Source organism: Chlorocebus sabaeus, chromosome 24 (genome assembly GCF_047675955.1).
Source record: "Chlorocebus sabaeus isolate Y175 chromosome 24, mChlSab1.0.hap1, whole genome shotgun sequence".
Lineage (NCBI taxonomy): Eukaryota > Metazoa > Chordata > Mammalia > Primates > Cercopithecidae > Chlorocebus > Chlorocebus sabaeus.
Window position 1 is genome coordinate 40692191 of NC_132927.1, and position 20423 is coordinate 40712613.

Sequence of the window (20423 nt, forward strand, 5' to 3'; positions counted from 1 at the left end):
GGCGGATCACGAGGTCAGGAGATCGAGACCATCCTGGCTAATATGGTGAAACCCCGTCTGTACTAAAAAATACAAAAAACTAGCCGGGCGAGGTGGCGGGTGCCTGTAGTCCCAGCTACTCGGGAGGCTGAGGCAGGAGAATGGCGTAAACCCGGGAGGCAGAGCTTGCAGTGAGCTGAGATCCGGCCACTGCACTCCAGCCTGGGCGACAAAGCGAGACTCCGTCTCAAAAAAAAAAATAAACAAACAAACAAATAAATAAATAAATAATGGCAATTAATAATGATAATAAAAACATTTTATGACAGTTATAACATATGTAAAAGTAAATACATGGTAAAAATATACAGTAGATTGGGGTTGTTAAATGAAGGTAAACTATCATAAGATTTTTAATTTTGGGAAGAAGTTTTAAAGGTATAAAGTAAGCTATAATAAAGTAAGCTCTAATAAATCATGTATAAATTTTTAAGTTTCTAGGCATAGGGTAATCACTAAAGATAATAAAAGTATATAGTTAAAAATAATAAAAAGGAAAACACAATAATAAAAATACTTAATTCAAAGAAAGTAATAAAGCAAAAAATAAAGAAACCATATTAGGGTTCTCCAGAGAAACAGAACCAATAGGATGTATGTATATAGAATGAGGTTTGTTTTGAGAAATTGCCTTGGCCAGGCATGGTGGCTCACACCTGTAATCCCAGCACTTTGGGAGGCCGAGGTGGGCAGACCATGTAAGGTCAGGAGTTTGAGACCAGCCTGGCCAACATGGTGAAACCCCATCTCTACTAAAACTACAAAAATTAGCTGGGCGTGGTGGCAGGTGCCTGTAATCCCAGCTACTAGGGAGGCTAAGGCAGGAGAATCACTTAAACCCAGGAGGCGGAGGTTGCAGTGAGCCAAGATTGCACCATTGCACTCCAGTCTGGACAACAAGAGCAAAACTCCACTCAAAATAAAAGAAAAAGAAAAAAGAAATTGCCTCACTAGATTACAGACACTTACTGGCAAGTCCAAAATTTGCAGGGTGGGGCAACAGACTGAAGATCAGGGAAGAGTCAGTGTTGAAGTTCAAGTCCAAAGAATGTCTGTTGGCAGAATTTTTCTTTGCTTGCGGAAGGTCAGTCTTTTGGTCTCTTCAGATGTTCAACTGATTGGATGAGGGCCCCCCCAAATTATGAAGGTAATCTGCTTTACTCAAAGCCCACCAATCTAAATGTTAATCTCATCCAAAAACACCTTCACAGAAACATCCAGAATAATGTTTAACCAACTATCTGGGCAACACAGCCCAGCTAAGTTAACACATTAAAATTAATCATCACGGCCAGGCACAGTGGCTCATGCTTGTAATCCCAGCACTTTGAGAGGCCGAGGCGGGCAGATTACGAGGTCAGGGGTTTGAGACCAGCCCTGGCCAACATGGTGAACCCTGTCTCTACTAAAAATACAAAAAAAATTAGCTGGGTATGGTAGCAGGCACCTGTAATCCCAGATACTCAGGAGGCTGAGGCAGGAGAATCGTTTGAATCCAGGAGGCATAAGTTGCAGTTAGCCAAGATCATGCCACTGCACTCCAGCCTGGGTGACAGAGGAAGACTCTGTCTCAACAGAAAAAAATTAAAAAATAAAAAAAACCAAATAACAAAAAACAAATTACTATAAGAACAAAGACCAGAAGAGGAAAAAAAACACAGTAAGTAGCAGTATGGTGGACTTAAATCCAACTATATCAGAATTTAATGTAAATAGACTAAACATTCCAATTAAAAGACAAAGATTATAAGACTAGATTAAAAAACAAAACTTAATTATATGCTGTTTACAAGAGACATACTTTAATCACATAGAAACACTGAAAATGAAAAAGGGAAAAATACATACCATGCAATCTAATTTAAGAAATATTATTTACTTATGTTAATATCAGACAACCTAGACTGTAGGGCAAAAAGTATTACATGAAATAGGTGAGATTTCATAATGATAAAAGGGGCAATTCAATAGAAAGATATAAAAAATCCTCAATTTGTATGCAAATAACTTCAAAATTAAAAAATAAATTTTGATAGAACTAAATAAACAGACAAATCCTTAATCAGTGATGGATATTTTGACATACTTTTCTCAATATAGAACAAGCAAGAAGTCCTGGGCCTAAAAATCTCAGTCAACTCAGCCCACACGCACAAGGATAGACAAAGGGCTGGGAACCAGACATGGTATAAAAAGATCCTTTGCAGCTGGGCGCAGTGGCTCACACCTGTAATCCCAGCACTTTGGGAGGCCAAGGCAGGCAAATCAAGAGGTCAGGAGTTCGAGACCAGCCTGACCAACGTGGTGACACCCTTTCTCTACTAAAAATACAAAAAATTAGCTGAGTGTGGTGGCGCACGCCTGTAATCTCAGCTACTAAGGAGGCTAAGGCAGGAGAACCCCTTGAACCCAGGAGGTGGAGGTTGCATGAGCTGAGATCGTGCCATTGCACTCTAGCCTGGGTGACAGAGCACGACTCTATCTCAAAATAAATAAATAAATAAAGATTCCTTTGCACAAAGTCTCCTTCAAAGAGTCCTTCTCTCCCTTTTCCAACACTGGTAGAATGATGAAATATTGAGAAAAAATATCATGGTGTGTCACTCAGCCACCATTTCAACACTAAAGACAAAAACTGATGGTCCCTAGAGCCTCACTCTGTAGTCTTATTTGAGACTGTGCTGAATTTAGAAGATGAAAAGGACAAAGAAATAAAATTTTTAAAATGAAATTATCCTGAAGCGTTTGCTATGCCTGATCACCTGTTACACATCGTTAATGGCTATGGTTGAGGAATTGATTTAATTACTTTTTCACTTGAACTTTTCAGCCATCTTATTTCAGACAATATCTGCACAACCAGAAAACACACACACACCTTGATGTCTTGTTGCTGGCTACTGAGTTTAATCTCTTAGTTTGAGTAAATATTTGTTTCCCACTTCAGTTTCAGGCTCCTATGTTTTCCTTTTAAAAGTGATCTGGGAAATGCAAACCCCAGAGGAAAATGAAAGCTATCAATTGGTCTAACATACAGTAAATAACAGAATAAAGATGGTCTACAACAGAATGTAAATCTGGATAGAAAAGCTTTTCATATTTTGTGGCTTTCTTAAATATTACTCTTATTATTAAGAGGATAAATTAATGACTATCTTTTCTCCTGCTATCAACAAGAGTACTGTATATGATCAAACATCTCCTCTCTATACACATTGACCAGATAATAACAAGTCTTTTTTTTTTGAGATGGAGTCTTGCTCTGCCGCCCAGGCTGGAGTGCGGTGGCGCGATCTCAGTTCACACCATTCTCCCACCTCAGCCTCCCAAGTAGCTGGGACTACAAGTGCCCGCCACCACCCCCGGATAATTTTTTGTATTTTTTGTATAGAGACGGGATTTCACCATATTAGCCAGGATGGTCTCAACCTCCTGACCTTGATAATCACAAGTCTTATAATGAAAAATTATAATAATGTTAGACCAGGCAATAAGTAAAATTCCATGAGATTAAACTCTGATCAATCAGGAGCATGGAGCTCATATGCTGTCTGTGTGCTTATGATCAGAGATATGTTTCAAAAATAAACTAGAATTTTCTACCTTAGTTTTATAATTCATTCCATTAAGTCCTGCTTGCCTCTTTTAAGACTCTGAATACTTGTTTTTCAGACTTAATTCTGGTTAAAGATACAATATGTTCCTCTAGATCCTTGACATCCTATTTCAGGGACATTATCTGGGATGGCTATTAAACATTATTTTCTTTGTAGTTTTTTAGTTCAGACTTCAACTTTTGAAATGAAATTTCTTTAATAATGTATTAGTTCATTTTCACACTGCTGATAAAGATATACCCAAGACTGGGTAATTTATAAAGAAAAAGAGGTTTAATGGACTCACAGTTCTACATGGCTGGGGAGGTCTCACAATCATGGCAAGTGAAAAACACATCTTACATGGCAGCAGGCAAGGTAGAATGAGAGCCAAACAAGAGGGGAAACCCCTAATAAAACCATCAGATCCCATGAGACTTATTCACTATGATGAGAACAATATGGAGGAAACTGCTCCCCATGATTCAGTTATCTCCCACTGGGTCCCTCCTACAACATGTGCGAATTATGGGAGCTAAAATTCAAGATGAGATTTGGGTGGGGACACAGCCAAACCATATCATATGAGAAGTTTGTTTTGAGGATTCTTTATCTCAATAGAAAGCATTTTAAAACTTATTTATAATTTTAAATTTAAAAGATTCATTATTTCAAAATCATGATATTTTATATATAAATATATATTAAAGTCAAATCTTTCAAATTTGTATGTTCCAGTGTTCAATACATTTTAAAAATAAAATCAAATTAGCATATATAGCTTGGAATACAGTACTTTATGCTAATCAACATAAAAATTGTTTTTTAAAAAAGTAAATTGTACCAACAATGAAGTCTGTAATTCCTAGTAGAAAAGAACATTAAGTGTATGCTGCTTTGTGCCATGCCTGTTTTGCTTTATGATGTGTCCTAAAGGGGAGTATGTTCAGTCTTCTCATTCTACCACCAAACTTAGTAGCTTACAGAGCAAACATGTATTATCTGAAAGGAATCCAAAAGTGGCTTTGTTGAGGGATTCAGCTAAGGGCCTCTTTTGAGACATTGATTGAGGATGATAAATACACTTCTCAGGTGGCTCATTCACATGCTCACAGAAGGCTTCAGTTCTTCCCTGGCTGTTGGGAGTAGGCCTATTTCTCACCAAATGTGCCTTTCCATAGCACTGTTTAATATGTCCTCATGACATGGCAGCTGCTTTACTTCAGAGTGAATGATCGAAGGAGAGAACAAAAAGGAAGTCATGACCTATTGACATACCTCCACATTGGCCACATTCTACTCATTAGAAGCAAGTCACTAAATCCAGCCTACACTGGAAGAAGAGGGGAATTAGCCACCACCTTTGGAAGGAAAGAGTATCAAAGAAATGATGGCCTTATTTTATTTTTTTGAGACAAAGTTTCCCTCTTGTTGCCTAGACTACAGTGCAATGGAACAATCTCAGCTCACTACAACCTCCGCCTCCTGGGTTCAAGTAATTCTCCTGCGTTGGCCTCCCAAGTAGCTGGGATTAAAGACGTGTGCCACCAGGCCTGGCTAACTTTTGTATTTTTAGTAGAGACAGGGTTTCACCATGTTGGCCAAGATGGTCCCAAACTCCTGACCTCAGGTGATCCGCCTTCCTCAGCCTCCCAAAGTGTTGGGATTACAGGCGTGAGCTACCACGCCCGGCCTGTGGTCTTACTTTAAAACCACCACAGGGCCGGGCGCGGTGGCTCAAGCCTGTAATCCCAGCACTTTGGGAGGCCGAGACGGGTGGATCACGAGGTCAGGAGATCGAGACCATTCTGGCTAACCCGGTGAAACCCCGTCTCTACTAAAAAATACAAAAAACTAGCCAGGCGATGTGGCGGGCGCCTGTAGTCCCAGCTACTCGGGAGGCTGAGGCAGGAGAATGGCGTGAACCCGGGAGGCGGAGCTTGCAGTGAGCTGAGATCCGGCCACTGCACTCCAGCCTGGGCGACAGAGCCAGACTCTGTCTCAAAAAAAAAAAAAAAAAAAAAAAAAACCACCACAGGAATATTGTTTGGGTAGGGTTTTTTCCTAAAATAATATTTTTAATAAATAATGGTTTTTCCTAAAGTAATATATACCTAGCACTGGGGATATAAAGATAAACAAGAGAGGCAAACCTCTTTTAGAGCTTAGCTTCTACTGTGACAAGACAGTAAACATGTATAAAAATTAGTAAAATACTTTTAGGTAATAAGTGCTGTATATAGAATAATGTAACAGTGATCAGGGAAGGCACACAGGGAGTAACTTTTGTTAGTGTGACTAGAAAGGCCTCCTGTGATACATTAAGATAAATGGGGTTATACCATGCATTCTATTAGATACCCTGACTTTATCATTTAACAAAACTCTGTCTTAGCTTGGGCTGCTATAACAAAATATTAATAGCACAGACTGAGTGACTTTAAAAACAGACATTCATATCTGGCTGTGGAACCTGGAAAGACCAAGATCAAGGTGACAGCCAATTCAGTTCCTGGTGAGGACTCTTCCTAATTTGCAAATGGCTGCCTTCTCACCACATCCTCAAATGACAGAAGAAGCAATCTCTGGTCTCCCTTCTTCTTTGCATAAGGACACTACTCCCATCTTGGGGGCCCCATCTGCATGACTTCATCTAAACCAAATTACCTCCCAAAGGCCCTGCCTCCAAACACCATCACATTCAGGGTAAGGGCGTCAACATATGAAAGTTCAGGGGACACAATTCAGTCTATAGCAGCTATCTCCCATATCTATACATTTATAGCTTCTCTTTAACAACTGCATCCATCTTGATAAAAATTCACACATTTTTACAACTGCAAACAATGCTATGATAAACACTTTTTTTTTGTTTTGTTTTTTTGAGACAAAGTCTCGCTCTGTCACCCAGGTTGGAAGTACAGTGGTGTGATCTCGACTCACTGTAACCTCCACCTCCCAGGTTCAAGTGATTCTCCTGCCTCAGCCTCCCAAGTAGCTGGGATTACAGGTATCCGCCACCACGCCCAGCTAATTTGTGTCTGTGTATTTTTAATAGAGATGGGGTTTTGCCACGTTGGCCAGGCTGCTCGAAACTCAGGTGATCCACCCACCTCGGCCTCCCAAAGTGCTGCGTTTACAGACGTGAGCCACTGTTCCTGGACAACACATTTATACATATATATGTGTACATTCTGTAATAAAAACTTTTACACATATATATTTGTGTGCACATATTAGTATTTTTGTAGGATAAACTTCCACAGGTGAAATTATCAATGGAAACACAATTTTAAGTTGTAGATAATGTCAAACTGCCCTTCAAAATGGTGGCAGGCCAGGGGCGGTGGCTCACGCCTGTAACCCCAGCACTTTGGGAGGCCGAGGTGGGCGGATCACGAGGTCAGGAGTTCAAGACCAGCCTGACCAACATGGCGAAACCGCGTCTCTACTAAAAACACACACACACACAAAATGGTTGTAAAAATTTACACTTCTGCAAAAAGGAGTAAACACTGTTTCCTTACTAACTTCATGTATAAATATTTCTATCAAAAGATTTTATGTATTTTTATTTTCTTACAAACAGGCCATTTTCAGTCTTCATTTTATTTGATCAGTCTGTAACATTTAACAGTTAATTCCTCCTTCACAGAACACATTTTTCACCTGTCTTGTAAGGTAGCATGCTCTTGTCGTTTTCCTCATAACATACTGGACTCTCCTTTTCAATCTTCCCTCCTGTTTCCTCATCTCCTTGAATTCTAAACACTGAAGTGTCCTAGGCATCAGTCTTTGGTTGTCTCTACCTAAACCTATTCCTTTGGTGGGATCTCATCCAATCTCATGAATTTAAATGCCATATGTCCACTTGGATGTCTGAGGCAAGGTATTTAAAAACATTTAAAGCCGAACTTATGATTGTACCACCAAAACCTGGTCCTTGCAGTATCATTTTATTTCAACTCAGTAAATCACAACTCTATCTTTGCGCTTGCTCAAATCAAACCCTTGCTTGCTTTCTTATATCCTAACTTCCTCTTCATTCAGATGTTTCTCATCAGATTCTGCCTCCCACTACCACTCCTTGCCCTTTTAACTTATCTATTTTTTAAAAAAATAGATCAATCTCTAAAACTATATATTTCTTTACTTGATCATTGTCCTTCCCACCAGAGATGAGCTGAGGGCAAGAACAGTTCACTACGGTATCTGATTCACTAATATCTCTAGCACCTATAGCAGTGTTCTTGGCACACAGTGGCACTCAATAATTCTTTGCTCAGTAAATGAGTGGCTTGTACTGGTCACACACATCAGTACTATAGTTGAAAACCAAGCTGTTGAGGTAGCAAGGGTAACAAATTGAGAGATAAAGCATCGGGGTTTGGGGCCTAGCCCAGGCACAGGTATGCAGCTGTAGGCAACTTATCCTTCAAAGCCGATTTCATCATCTGTAAAATGGGATTTATGCATTTCCTCAGCTTAAAAACCAGTTGAAATGGTCAGTATCTATTTGGTCTTACAAAAGACAAAAGTTTCACTCCCTACAACTTACCAGGAATATTTGCTTCAATTCCCTTCTTAATTTCACTTGCTCAGGTATAAAACAACTTAAGTGGACATTTTCAGAAGTTCTTATATTACACTGTACCTTTAAAATATCCACTCGTGCAAACTTTGTGAACAGTAAAAGCAATTACCAGAAAAAAAACAAAAAATCGGCCAGGCGCAGTGGCTCACGCCTGTAATCCCAGCACCTTGGGAGGCCAAGGTGGGCGGATCACGAGGTCAGAGGATCGAGACCATCCCGGCTAACACGGTAAAACCCCGTCTCTACTAAAAATACAAAAAATTAGCTGGGCGTGGTGGCGGGTGCCTGTAGTCCCAGCTACTCGGGAGGCTGAGGTAGGAGAATGGCTTGAACCCCGGAGGTGGAGGTTGCAGTGAGCCGAGATCGCGCCACTGCACTCCAGCCTAGGTGACAGCAAGATTCCGTCTCAAGGAAAAAAAAAAAAATCACCAGATTCCTTAATTCTATTATGGATATAGATGGTTGCACCACTCTGCAAATATGCTAAAAATCATTTAATCAATTAAAATGGGTGAACGTTATGGTATGTACATTATACTTGATAAAACTGTTAAAAGAGATTATATAATTCCATATATGGGACTACTATAAAATATCCTCAGAATTTAGGAATAAGATAAAAATACTAAAACCCCCCAATTTTTTTTTAAAATCTGTTTTAGATGAGCTCTGCCATTAGTTGAAACAGGCCACCGTCAGAAACAGCCTGTAAAAGAAATCCGGTATCTGGTCAAGTCCTAAGTGACCTGAACCACGTATCTTCAGGACCATACTGGGATGACTGTAACCTGAGCGCGGTTCCTCCAGCAGAGCAGGCACATTCATCGGACTCAGTAACTCAAGGGGCCAGTCCTCTCCAGCATCCCAGCTGCCCTGTCAGGATCCCCAGGCAATCGCCCATCTTATTCCCTCTCCACGTGGATACCTAAGGGGAGGGAGCATCCCTCCTCCAGGGTCAAATGGCATCTAGCTTATGAAGCCTGCGTGACTGTCCAACCCCAGACCAGCTGCGGGGCGGGGACGTGGGGGTGACAAAATCTAGACTACGACCCTCCCTGAGCCCTGGCAAACACGGGGTGACCCCGACACCGAGGGGGCCACGCGCGCTCCAGCTATGACACTCCTTCCAGCTCGGCCGGGCCTGAAACAGCGGGATCCGCTTCACCCAGGGCTGAGCGTCAGATTCAGCAGAGGAGATTCTAAAAGCCCGGTACTGGGCCCAGACCCAGGCCCTCCAGAGCAGAACGCAGAGGGGTCCGACCCCAGTCTGGTGGCGTAAGTGTGTGACAAAGTCGGAAGGCAAGGCGAACCAAGCTCTCCAGTTCCACATGTGCTGTCGAGTCCAGCGCCCGCCACGCTCCCGCGCGGGGACCCACCCATTACTTCCTGGAAGCCGGGCGTCCTCACCCTCCTGCATCTCGTCCCCTGAGCTAGGGGGCAGCCACGAGCCTCGCCACCCGAACCCGCGAAACTTTCCTCGTCCCGCGAGACCGCCCCGCCCCCCACTCCCTGATTGGCTCGAATAGGGCGGGTTCCGGCGTCGGTTTCAGCCCCTCTTCAGGCGAGTTGCTAGCCGCATGCAAAGGTGCGCTCTGGTCCGGCTGTTTTCACCCGCCAAACATCCGCTCCAACCAGTCATCACCGACTTCCTCCACGTTTTCCTAGTCGTCTCCTGCCGGCAGTGTAGCAGCAGCAGCTCCTTACGTTGAAGTCCCCTCCCTCCGTCCGCGCCCTCACTTTCTTTTGCTTTAAGGACCTCGCACACGCTGCAGTATTCAGAGGGGCGCAGGCGCGGTAGCGCGGTCTCATGAGCCGTTGGAAGCACCAGGTTGAGGTGGAACGCGCACCATGAGTTGGGCTGCACAGAAAAGTGGTCTCCGCGTAAACTGTTGCACTTGCCCCTAGGGAATGTTGGACCACAGGAGGGGACCTGAAGTACGATGTACAGGCCCTAATGGTCCCTCTTTATAGAAGCGGACACTTGTAGGGGAGGGGCCCAGCGGGATAGGCAGAGAACAAGGAGGCAGATCTCAGCCTGCCACACCTGAAGACAGGTGCCGTGCAGCTGAGGAATGGGGCCCCAGGCAGAATTTTCCTGGTGGCTGTGCCCCTGGCTCCTGTTCTGGGACAACAGACTCCTTTATTTGACCAGAAAACGTTTCTGCCAGCGTACTTGTTTGTGGCTGCCTGAAACCCCATAATTCAAAAATCCAGGCCACGATTTATTTCTAGTTTTGAGATAAAGAAAATTCGAGTTTAGTGAGGTGACAAGACTTGATCAAGGGTTACAAGACTGGTTAGTGACGGATGTTCAAGAACCAAATTCTTACAAGTCCATTGCTTTCTCCATTATGTTAGTGTATTGCCATTTGCTTAGTGGAACTCTTATGCTCTCCCCTGTTAACCATCTCCCAGTCCTAGTCCTAGAGTTACTTTCTTTTCTCTTTTTCTTTTTCTTTTTTTTTTTGAGACAGAGTTTCACTCTTGTTGCCCAGCTGGAGTGCAATACCACCATCTTGGCTCACAGCAACCTCCACCTCCCAGGTTCAAGCGATTCTCCTGCCTCAGCCTCCCGAGTTGCTGGGATTTACAGGCATGTGCCACCACCCCTGGCTAATTTTGTATTTTTAGTAGAGACAGGGTTTCTCCATGTTGGTCAGGTTGGTCTCGAACTCCCGAACTCAGGTGATCCGCACACCTTGGCCTCCCAAAGTGCTGGGATTACAGGCGTGAGCCACGACGCCCAGCCCCTAGAGTTACTTTCTAGTTTGGCCCCTGAGGAAATTCAGCATTCTAGTTGACTTCTCCCTGTCCAACCCCAAAGGAAATCAAATGATTAACTGATGGATGTGATTACCATACTTAAGCCACCATTTTTCATTTGGGTAGTTTCCAGTCTGGGGCAATTATGAACAGTGCCATCGTTAGTAATCTTGTAAATGTCTTTGTATAGAATATATACACATTTCTGGCTAGGCGAGGTAGCTCAGGCCTGTAATCCTAGCACTTTGGGAGGCCGAGGCAGGCAGATCACCTGAGGTCAGGAGCTCGAGATCAGCCTGACCAACATTGAGAAACCCCATCTCTACTAAAAACACAAAAAATTAGCCGGGTGTAGTGGCACATGCCTGTAATCCCAGCTACTCGGGAGGCTGAGGCAGGAGAATCACTTGAACCTGGCAGGCAGACGTTGCAGTGAGTCAAGATTGTGCCATTGTACTCCAGCCTGGGCAACAAGAGTGAAACTCTGTCTCAAAAAAAATAATAAGGCTGGGTGTGGTGGCTCACCCCTGTAATCCCAGCACTTTGGGAGGCCGAGGTAGGGGGGGGTCACGAGGTCAAGAGATCGAGAACATCCTGGGCAACATGGTGAAACCTCATCTCTATTAAAAATATAAAAATTAGTTGGGTGTGGTGGCAGGCGCCTGTAGTCCCAGCTACTCTGGAGACTGAGGCAGGAGAATCGCTTGAACCCGGGAGGCAGAGGTTGCAGTGAGCTGAGATCACGCCATTGCACTCCAGTCTGGGCGACAGAGCAAGACGCCATCTCAAAAATAAAAATAAAAATAATTTAAAATTTAAAAAATAAAAAAAAGAATATATACATATTTCAGTTAAATATGTTAAAAACAAGTAGTTTAGGCAGTTCCTCTTCAAAGAGTTTCACTTTGTTACAAACAATGTGTTCTTCTCCAAGAGGTCTTTACTTCCTTGTACTGTTTGTCCTGGAGTCTTATTTCCCTGTTCTTTGTCTAAAGTAATCTTGCCCCCCAATCTATCAGCCCCTCCCGCCCTGCTGTGCTCAGGCATGATAGCCAAGAAATCACCCCCTCCCTGCTGTAACAGCTTTCCCCAAAAAACTGATCTTCCCGCCTTCCCACCAGTGTAACCCTATTTCTGCACTTTTCAAGTTAGCCAACCAGGTTCAGCTTATATTGTGAGGTCCAACTCCAGCCAATGGAGGCAAGACGCAGTAACAGGGACAAGCTGCATTAGAGATAATAAAAACCCCTTCTTTCCTTTGTTTGTGTGTGCTCTCGTGGTGACCAGACCTATGAGGGGCACTGTCCTGCAGGAGTAAATTTGCCTTGCTGAGAAAATTTATATTCGAGTGCTATTTTCTTTTATTGTGCAGCACTGAAAAATTTGCTTCTAACATGTATGTAGAAGTGGGACTACGTCTTCATAAGGCATGCATGTATTCAATTTTAGTAGATGCTAACTACAGCAGGCAAAATAATGGCTCTCCCAAAATATCCTTGTCCTAATCCCTGGAACCTATGAGTATATTCGGTTACATGGCAAAAGAGAATTAAGTTTACAGAGTTTGCCAAGAGGTGGCCTTAAAATAGGGAGAGCATTCTCGATCATCCAGGTGGGCCCAACTTAATCACAAGGGCCATTAAAAATAGAGAAGAGGGAGGCAAGAGAAGGAGAAGAAGATAAATTGTAGAATCAGATAAAGAACCAGAGAATAGTAGCTATGAGAAAGACTGGACGGGCCTGATCAATTCCTACTAATTTTAAAGATGGAGGAAGGAGGCAATAAGGCAAGAATGTGGGCAACCTCTAGAAGTTGGAAAAGGCAAAGAAATGGATTTTCCCCTTTCCAAAAGGAATATACTCTGTTGACACCTTAATTTTAGCCCAGTGGGACCTCTAGAACCGTAAGATAATAAATTTGTATTTTTTAGCCACAAAGTTTATGATAATTTGTTATAGCAGCAACAGAAAACTCATACACTGCCAGTTTTCCAAAGTAATTTTATCGATTTATATACTTAAGGAGCTTTGAAAAAAATATCCGTACTTAGGCCTCATACCACAAACTGAACTGGAATCTCTGGATAGGCCTAGGAAGAAAAATGTCCTTAAGTCATTTCATTGCATCTTGAAGGTTGAGAATCGTTTATCTAAAGCCTTAAATCTAAATCCAATTCTTACCATTAAAGAAGAGTGTGGCAGTGATTTGGCCACATGATTAAAACCTTTTCTAGGAAAGAGTGTTCCATGTACTTGAGGATCTCCCCTGTTTGCTCAGAGTTAACACAGCTAACATCTTGCACTGTGCCATGATTGAACAATCAGTTCCTACTAACACAATTCATAAAGGAGCATTAACCCTAAGCCGTCTTTGTTTCTACAAGAGATTTTTCTTTAATATGCTCAGAAGGTGGCGCTTTCAGAAACTGGCCCGCCTTAACACCTTGGCCTTTATGGAGAGCTTGGCTGTAGGAGCTGGTAGGGCCTCCATTTCCTGAGAGAAGGGTGTCCTGGAGGCAGGAGAGGATCTGCCTGGTTCATGGCCAGGCTGCTGTGTGCTAAGGCTGCAGCAGGCAGATGAACCTTGGGTCGTGGCCCTGGGGAAATTCTGAATAAAGTGGTTCTCACAGCTTGAGCAGGCTGGGCTGCAAGTGGAGGCTCTGGGCAGGGTGTCCCTCACCTTTCCTCTTTTGCTAGGCTGGTGATATTATTGAGAGGAAGGATAAGCAAGTTTCTTACATTGCAGCCAGGGATCCTAGAATCTGGGGAAAGAGCCTCCTTCCCCAAGTTTGCAAGGCAGCTTCTGTAGTAGTGATACCGCTAACTACTGAGGTTCACTCGGCAACAAATGTATAAATCCTGAGAAGACTTGGGCAGTTTCTATCACAAAGATATGTCATCAAAAAGAATGAAGGGTGATCTAATGTTGAAGCTAGTATTCATGTACCTTCCTGACAGATGTCAAATGTTACAGTGTTTCCCTTTAAAATCAAAATATTCAGACTGGGTGCAGTGGCTCATGCCTGTAATCCCAATACTTTGGGAGGTTGAGGCGGGCGGATCACCGGAGGTCAGGAGTTCGAGACCAGCCTGATCAATAAGATGAAACCCCCGTTGTGGGGGAAAAGAAAGAAAGATCAGACTGTTACTGTGTCTATATAGAAAGAAGTAGACATAAGAGACTCCATTTTACTCTGTATTTGAGATGCTATTAATCTGTGACCCTACTCCCAACCCTGTCCTTGCAAGAGACATGTGCTGTGGTGACTCAAGGTTTAGTGGATTTGGGGCTGTGCAGGATGTGCTCTGTTAAACAAGTACCTGAAGGCAGCATGCTTGTTAAAAGTCATCACCATTCTCTTAATCTCAAGTACCCAGGGACACATACACTGCGGAAAGTGGGAAAGTCGCAGGGACCTCTGCCTAGGAAAGCTAGGTATTGTCCAAGGTTTCTCCCCATGTGATAGTCTGAAATATGGCCTCGTGGGAAGGGAAAGACGATCGTCCCCCAGCCTGACACCCATGAAGGGTCTGTGCTGAGGAGGATTAGTATAAGAGGAAAGAAGGCCTCTGGGCAGTTGAGATAGAGAAAGGCATCTATCTCCTGCCCTTCCCTGGGCAATGGAACCTCTGGGTGTAAAACCCGATTGTTTGTTCTATTTACTGAGATAGGAGAAAACAGCCTTAGGGCTGAAGGTGGGACTTGCTAGCGGCAATGCTGCTCTTTATGCACTAAAAATGTTTATGGAGATGTTTGTATATGCATATCAAGGCACAGCACTTTTCCTTAAACTTATTCCTGTCACAGAGATCTTTATTCACATGTCTTACTGCTGACCTTCTCCCTACTACGATCCTATTATCCTGCCACTTCCCCTTTTCCGAGATGGTAAAGATAATGATCAATAAATACTAAGGGAACTCAGAGACCGGTGCCGGAGCGGGTCCTCTGTATGCTGAGTGCCGTTCCCCTGGGCCCACTTTCTCTTTCTCTATACTTTGTCTCTGTGTCTCATTTCTTTTCTCAAGTCTTTTGTTCCACCTAACAAGAAACGCCCACAGGTGTGGAGGGACAGGCCACCCCTTCACCCCGTCTCTATTAAAAATACAAAAATTAGCTGGGCATGGTGGCAGGCGCCTATAGTTCTAGCTACTCAGGAGGCTGAGACAGGAGAATTGCTTGAACCCGGGAGGCGGAGGTTGCAGTGAGCCGAGATTACATCACTACACTCCAGCCTGGGTGACACAGCGAGACTCTGCCTCAATAAATAAATAAATAAATAAAATCAAAATATTCCATGGCATGCTGAGATCCTTCCAGTGCAGCAGTGTGCCTTGGCACACGGTTTGGGAATCATGCCTGTGGCCATTTGGAAAGTGATTCTCATGTATCCCTTGAATGAGTATTCAAGATAATTATTTCGTTCCAAAATGTTACTTCTGTAAGGTCCAATATAACCTCAGCCCTCCCATGCTGAAGAGCTCTCTGAAACAGGCATTGACTCCCACAGGCCTGTCCAGCTTCTGGCTTGTTCCCACAGAGGATATCTTGGGTACATCTAAAACTACCTCGGAAGGTGAGCAGTTTCCATTTTTATTTTAAATTTTCAATTTTATTTATTTATTATTTTTTGAGACAGTCTCTCACTCCGTCACCCAGGCTGGAGTGCAGTGGCGCGATCTCAGCTCACTGCAACCTCCACCTCAACCTTCTGAGTAGCTGAGAATAGTTCCTTGAAAGTCACTGAGCTACAAAAAGATTACAGAAATCAAGATATGTTATTAGTTTGGGTCACCCATGTATTATGTACAAAGAATTGGTACTAGAAATTTAGTCTTATCAAACATTATTAAATGTAATATATTCTACTTTCAAACAGTATTTTTAAGCTAGAAAAATGGTCCCTTCTATTACAATAACTCTATTTAAAATTTCCTTTGCATTTAAATTTTTTCTTGTTTTTACACTTTTATAGAGTAAACTTAATTTTATTGCTGCTTATTTTGTTATTTTTCATCCATAAGGTAATTACATTTTGGACTTCTGATTTGCTGAATACCAGTCCCCTAAATACACATTTCTCTACCCATCCTCCAAAAACCATAGTGATCAACACAGAGATCCAATAAAAACTACCTGTAAATCATGCCTAAAGCAAAACTAGAGAATACCACAAACTTCAATTTGCATGTAAGTGGGGAAATAAATATTCTAAACCAGCAGAGGCTGCTACAGAGGAAGGTGCAGCTAATTTTCACCGGTGTAGAACACAGACAACCTTACCCCCAGAAACAAGACAGTTCATAAATGGTGAAATACCGAGAACAAATCTGAGATCTGGTGGATCAGAACACTGACAAATGAAGGAAAAGCAAGGGTCTTGGAAGCACATGAGACCAAAAATGGCAGTTGTAGGGGGCAAGGTTTCTGAGGGGAGAGGGAGGTAGTTGGGTGAGGTGTTCCTTGGAGGCTTGGTAATAAAGGAAAAGCAAAAAGCAAACAGTGGAAATTAAGAAGTTTATACAAATGAGACAGTATTACAGAATCAGACATCATACCTCACTCCTAAAATAAAAGGCTTGATCTAGTAAACTTTAGAAACTGTACTCATTGTGCCAACAGAAGAGGGTGGTATTGAGCTAAGGAACCTAGTAAGTAAGCCCTGCCTCCAGCTACCCTAAAGTACCCTCCAGCTACCCTGAGGGTACCAGCTACGCTGAAGACCAGAGCAATTCAAGGAATTTGAAAATGAATACAGAAATAGCAAATTATATTCACATAAAATTAAGAAGAAAAGAGAAAGGCACTATCATCTAAACCATTCAGGTAATGAAGAAAAAAAAAAAAGAAATACTCCCAGAAGACAGCCATTGGCCGGGCATGGTGGCTCACGCCTGTAATCCCAACACTTTGGGAGGCCAAGAAAGTTGGATCACCTGAGGTCAGGAGTTCAAGACCAGCCTGGCCAACATGGTGAAACCCCATCTCTACTAAAAATACAAAAATTAGTCGGGCATGGTAGCGCCGCCTGTAATCCCAGTTACTTGGGAGGTTGAGGCAGAAGAATTACTTGAACCCAGGAGGCGGAGATTGCAGTGAGCCAAGATCATGCCACTGCACTCCAGCCTGGGCAACACGAGAAAAACTCCGTCTCAAAAAAAACAAATACAAACAACAACAACAAAAAACAGCCATGAAACACAGGACACATATTTGACACAACACCCTGAAAAAAATTAAATATCAATTTTAAAAGGATTTACAAGAATGGGGGAAAAACTTTATTTTGAATCAGAAATGTAATAATTCAGAATATAAATGAACAAAAAAGATGTCCAAGATACCTAGATGTGAGAGTTTAACTCAGGCGAGAAAACACAAAATCATCTAAAAAGTGAAGAGTGAACTACAAGGTGACCAAAGGAAAACAGATTTGACTGAAAATAAGGGACTGGACACGGTGGCTCACACCTGTAATCCCAGCACTTTGGGAAGTCAAGGCAGGAGAATTGCTTGAGCCCAGGAGTTTGAGACCAGCCTGGGCAACATGGTGAAACCCTGTCTCTACAAAACATACAAAAATTAGTCGGGTGTGGTGGTGGCATGCTTGTAGCCCCAGCTACTCAGAAGGCTGTGGTGAGAGGATTGCTTTAGCTCAGGAGGTCGAGGCGGTTAAGGAGAAAAAAGTGAAATGCTAATATCATGACTTTATGGTTTAAGCATATCTTAAGATATAAGTTTCCTAAGCAACTACTATATGGAGATGTGACATATAATTTAAAAATTGCCCCTAATGATCAGTTAGCCTTTTAAAAATTCTCTCAAGGCCGGGTGCAGTGGCTCAAGCCTGTAATCCCAGCACTTTGGGAGGCTGAGACGGGCAGATCACGAGGTCAGGAGATCGAGACCATCCTGGCTAACACGGTGAAACCCCCTCTCTACTAAAAAATAAAAAACAACTAGCCAGACGAGGTGGCGGGCGCCTGTAGTCCCAGCTACTCAGGAGGCTGAGGCAGGAGAATGGCATAAACCTGGGAGGCGGAGCTTGCAGTGAGCTGAGATCTGGCCACTGTACTCCAGCCTGGGCGACAGAGGGAGACTCCGTCTCAAAAAAAAAAAAAAAAAAAAAAAAAAATTCTCTCAAAATATTTGCTTTATAAGTATAGTGAAAATCTAAGCAAGTTTAGAAGCACTACTCTATTCTCCTAGACAGTGACACAGAAAATGACATACATGGTTTCCCCTGAGCTTCACATGATGACACATGATGTCATAGAACTCTACCCTCCTGGTCACTGGTTAGAGTATATAAAATAATCATATATCCCATCCCTAGCCACTGTGGGTTTAGCAGGGATAAACACTTGACCTAAACTGGGCCAATAAGACCCTTTCTTGGGATTCTCTGTCCTGTCAAGAAACTCCATATAAATCTCCATGGTTGCCAGTGACCATGTTTCCTGTCATGGAGAAAAGCAACCAGCAGTCAGACGGATGAGCTGACACATAGATGCCAAGAAGCGACCATGAGAAAGGGTTTGTAGGTTCCAGGTGCTGATCCTGGGGCCCAGGTGCATCTCCATCTCCCTGGAGGTTAGATTGTTTAACTCATCTTTGATTCCACAGGCCAATATTCCCTTTTGTCCAGTTAGTTACAGTCTAAGTAGGCATGGGTGTTTATCACTTCAACTAAATTAATTTTAATTATTGTTTAAAAAAAAAACCTCTTGTTCTTGTCCTGATACTTCTTCAGGTGTGCTCTTTGCTGTAGGGGGCTCAGAAGTGACAGCACCTAACATCTGCTGGGTCTTTTCTTTGTCTGATTTTGCCTCTTGCTCTGCAGAGTCTAACGCAGTTTTCAAGTTTTCTGTTTTCACAACTGCCTTCTCTTTCATCGTTTCAACATTTGCTCAAGATTGCCTGAGCCTTTCAATTGTTTTGTCCTGTGACAGCATGTAAGATGGGGGAAAGGAAGGAGATAACTATGATTAGATCTCTTCTAAATAACAGTTATGATAACTCTTGCATCTTTTCCTTTTCTTTCTTTTTTTGTGAAGAGAGAGATATATGGAAAAGAAAAACATTCCATAATTTCTAAATTAAGACATTTCCCCACCATCGTGCTCATCAATAACTATTACTTAGCACTTTTATTAACTGGCCACTTGGGATTTAAATAGTCTTAACATGTTTCCTGCATCCTCAAAGGTCTTAAAGCCCTACATTAATCAAATACAGAAATACAGAACATAACTGGCATTTCAGTAAGAGAAATATTGCTGATAAACTGGCATATCATTTGATCAGTTATTTAGTGCCTGTTTGGCTTAAGGCATAATTTTTGAAATAGTATAACTGAAGCTTGATATGGAGAAGGTCCAAAGAAGAGCCCCCAAAATGACTACAACTTTTAACTATTACCCCAATAAGAGACACAAGTAAAACTAAAACAAAAAACAGGCTGGGTGTGGTGGCTCACACTTGTAATCCCAGCACTTTGGGAGGCCAAGGCAGGGAGATCACTTGAGGTCGGGAGTGTGAAACCAGTCTGGCCAACGTGGTGAAATGCTGTTTCTACTAAAAATACAAAAATTAGCTGGGCATAGTGGCACACGCCTGTATTCCCAGCTACTTGGGAGGCTGAGATGGGAGGATTGCTTGAACCTGGAAGGCAGAGGTTGCAGTGAGCCAAGATCACGCCACTGTACTCCAGTCTGGGTGACACAGCGAGACTCCATCTCAAAAATAATAATAATACTAATAATAAAACAAAAAACAAGGGATTTGTAATCATAACACTTAGAATACCAACTATCACTGAGGAATAAGGAGAAGGATATATGGATATATGGGGGTTTCAATTGTATTGGTAATATTTGTTTCTTAAAATGAGTGGTGAATTCCAATTCCAATTTTATTCTATATGCTTTAATATTATATATATTCTTTGTATGTATGTAAAATAATTTTAATATTAATTTTTTTTAACGTCAATGAACAGCATGCTGCTAAAATGGTAAAAGACCAAAGCTTAAGTGAATTTCTGAAAGCCTCACTTCTTTTACTCACTTTAAGGACATTTACTCTTGTCAGCTGGGTTTTCATATTTTTATTTGACGATTTCAAATCACTGAGCTGTTTCTGAAGTTTCTGAATTTTCTCCTCCAATTTTTGCATTGTGGCAATCTGCAAATTCCGCCAAATATTCAATAACCTTTGTTGCATGTTGTCTTTCTCTAGCTTTCTTAACTTCTTGCTAAGCTTGTCTATCTGGGAATGCTTAGTCCCTGAGTTTTCCTTTGCAGAAATCAACAGTATTGAAATAAAAAATTGCGCTTTAAGATGTTATTCTGCACTAGCATAATACCACATCCACTCCAGACTAACACACTGCAGGTTTAACAATACTTCCATAAGTAAAATATTTTTC

The 20423-nt window shown here is 42.3% G+C and overlaps 1 protein-coding gene across 1 annotated transcript; it reads right to left on the reverse strand.

The window, feature by feature from the left end:
• Positions 1-8838: 8838 nt before the first annotated feature.
• Positions 8839-18888, reverse strand: LOC140710006 (uncharacterized). The gene is given in 4 exon segments (XM_073010810.1): positions 8839-9529; positions 9532-9784; positions 9876-10087; positions 18718-18888. Coding segments are annotated over 4 exon segments (981 nt in total). The 3' UTR covers positions 8839-9184.
• Positions 18889-20423: the final 1535 nt, after the last annotated feature.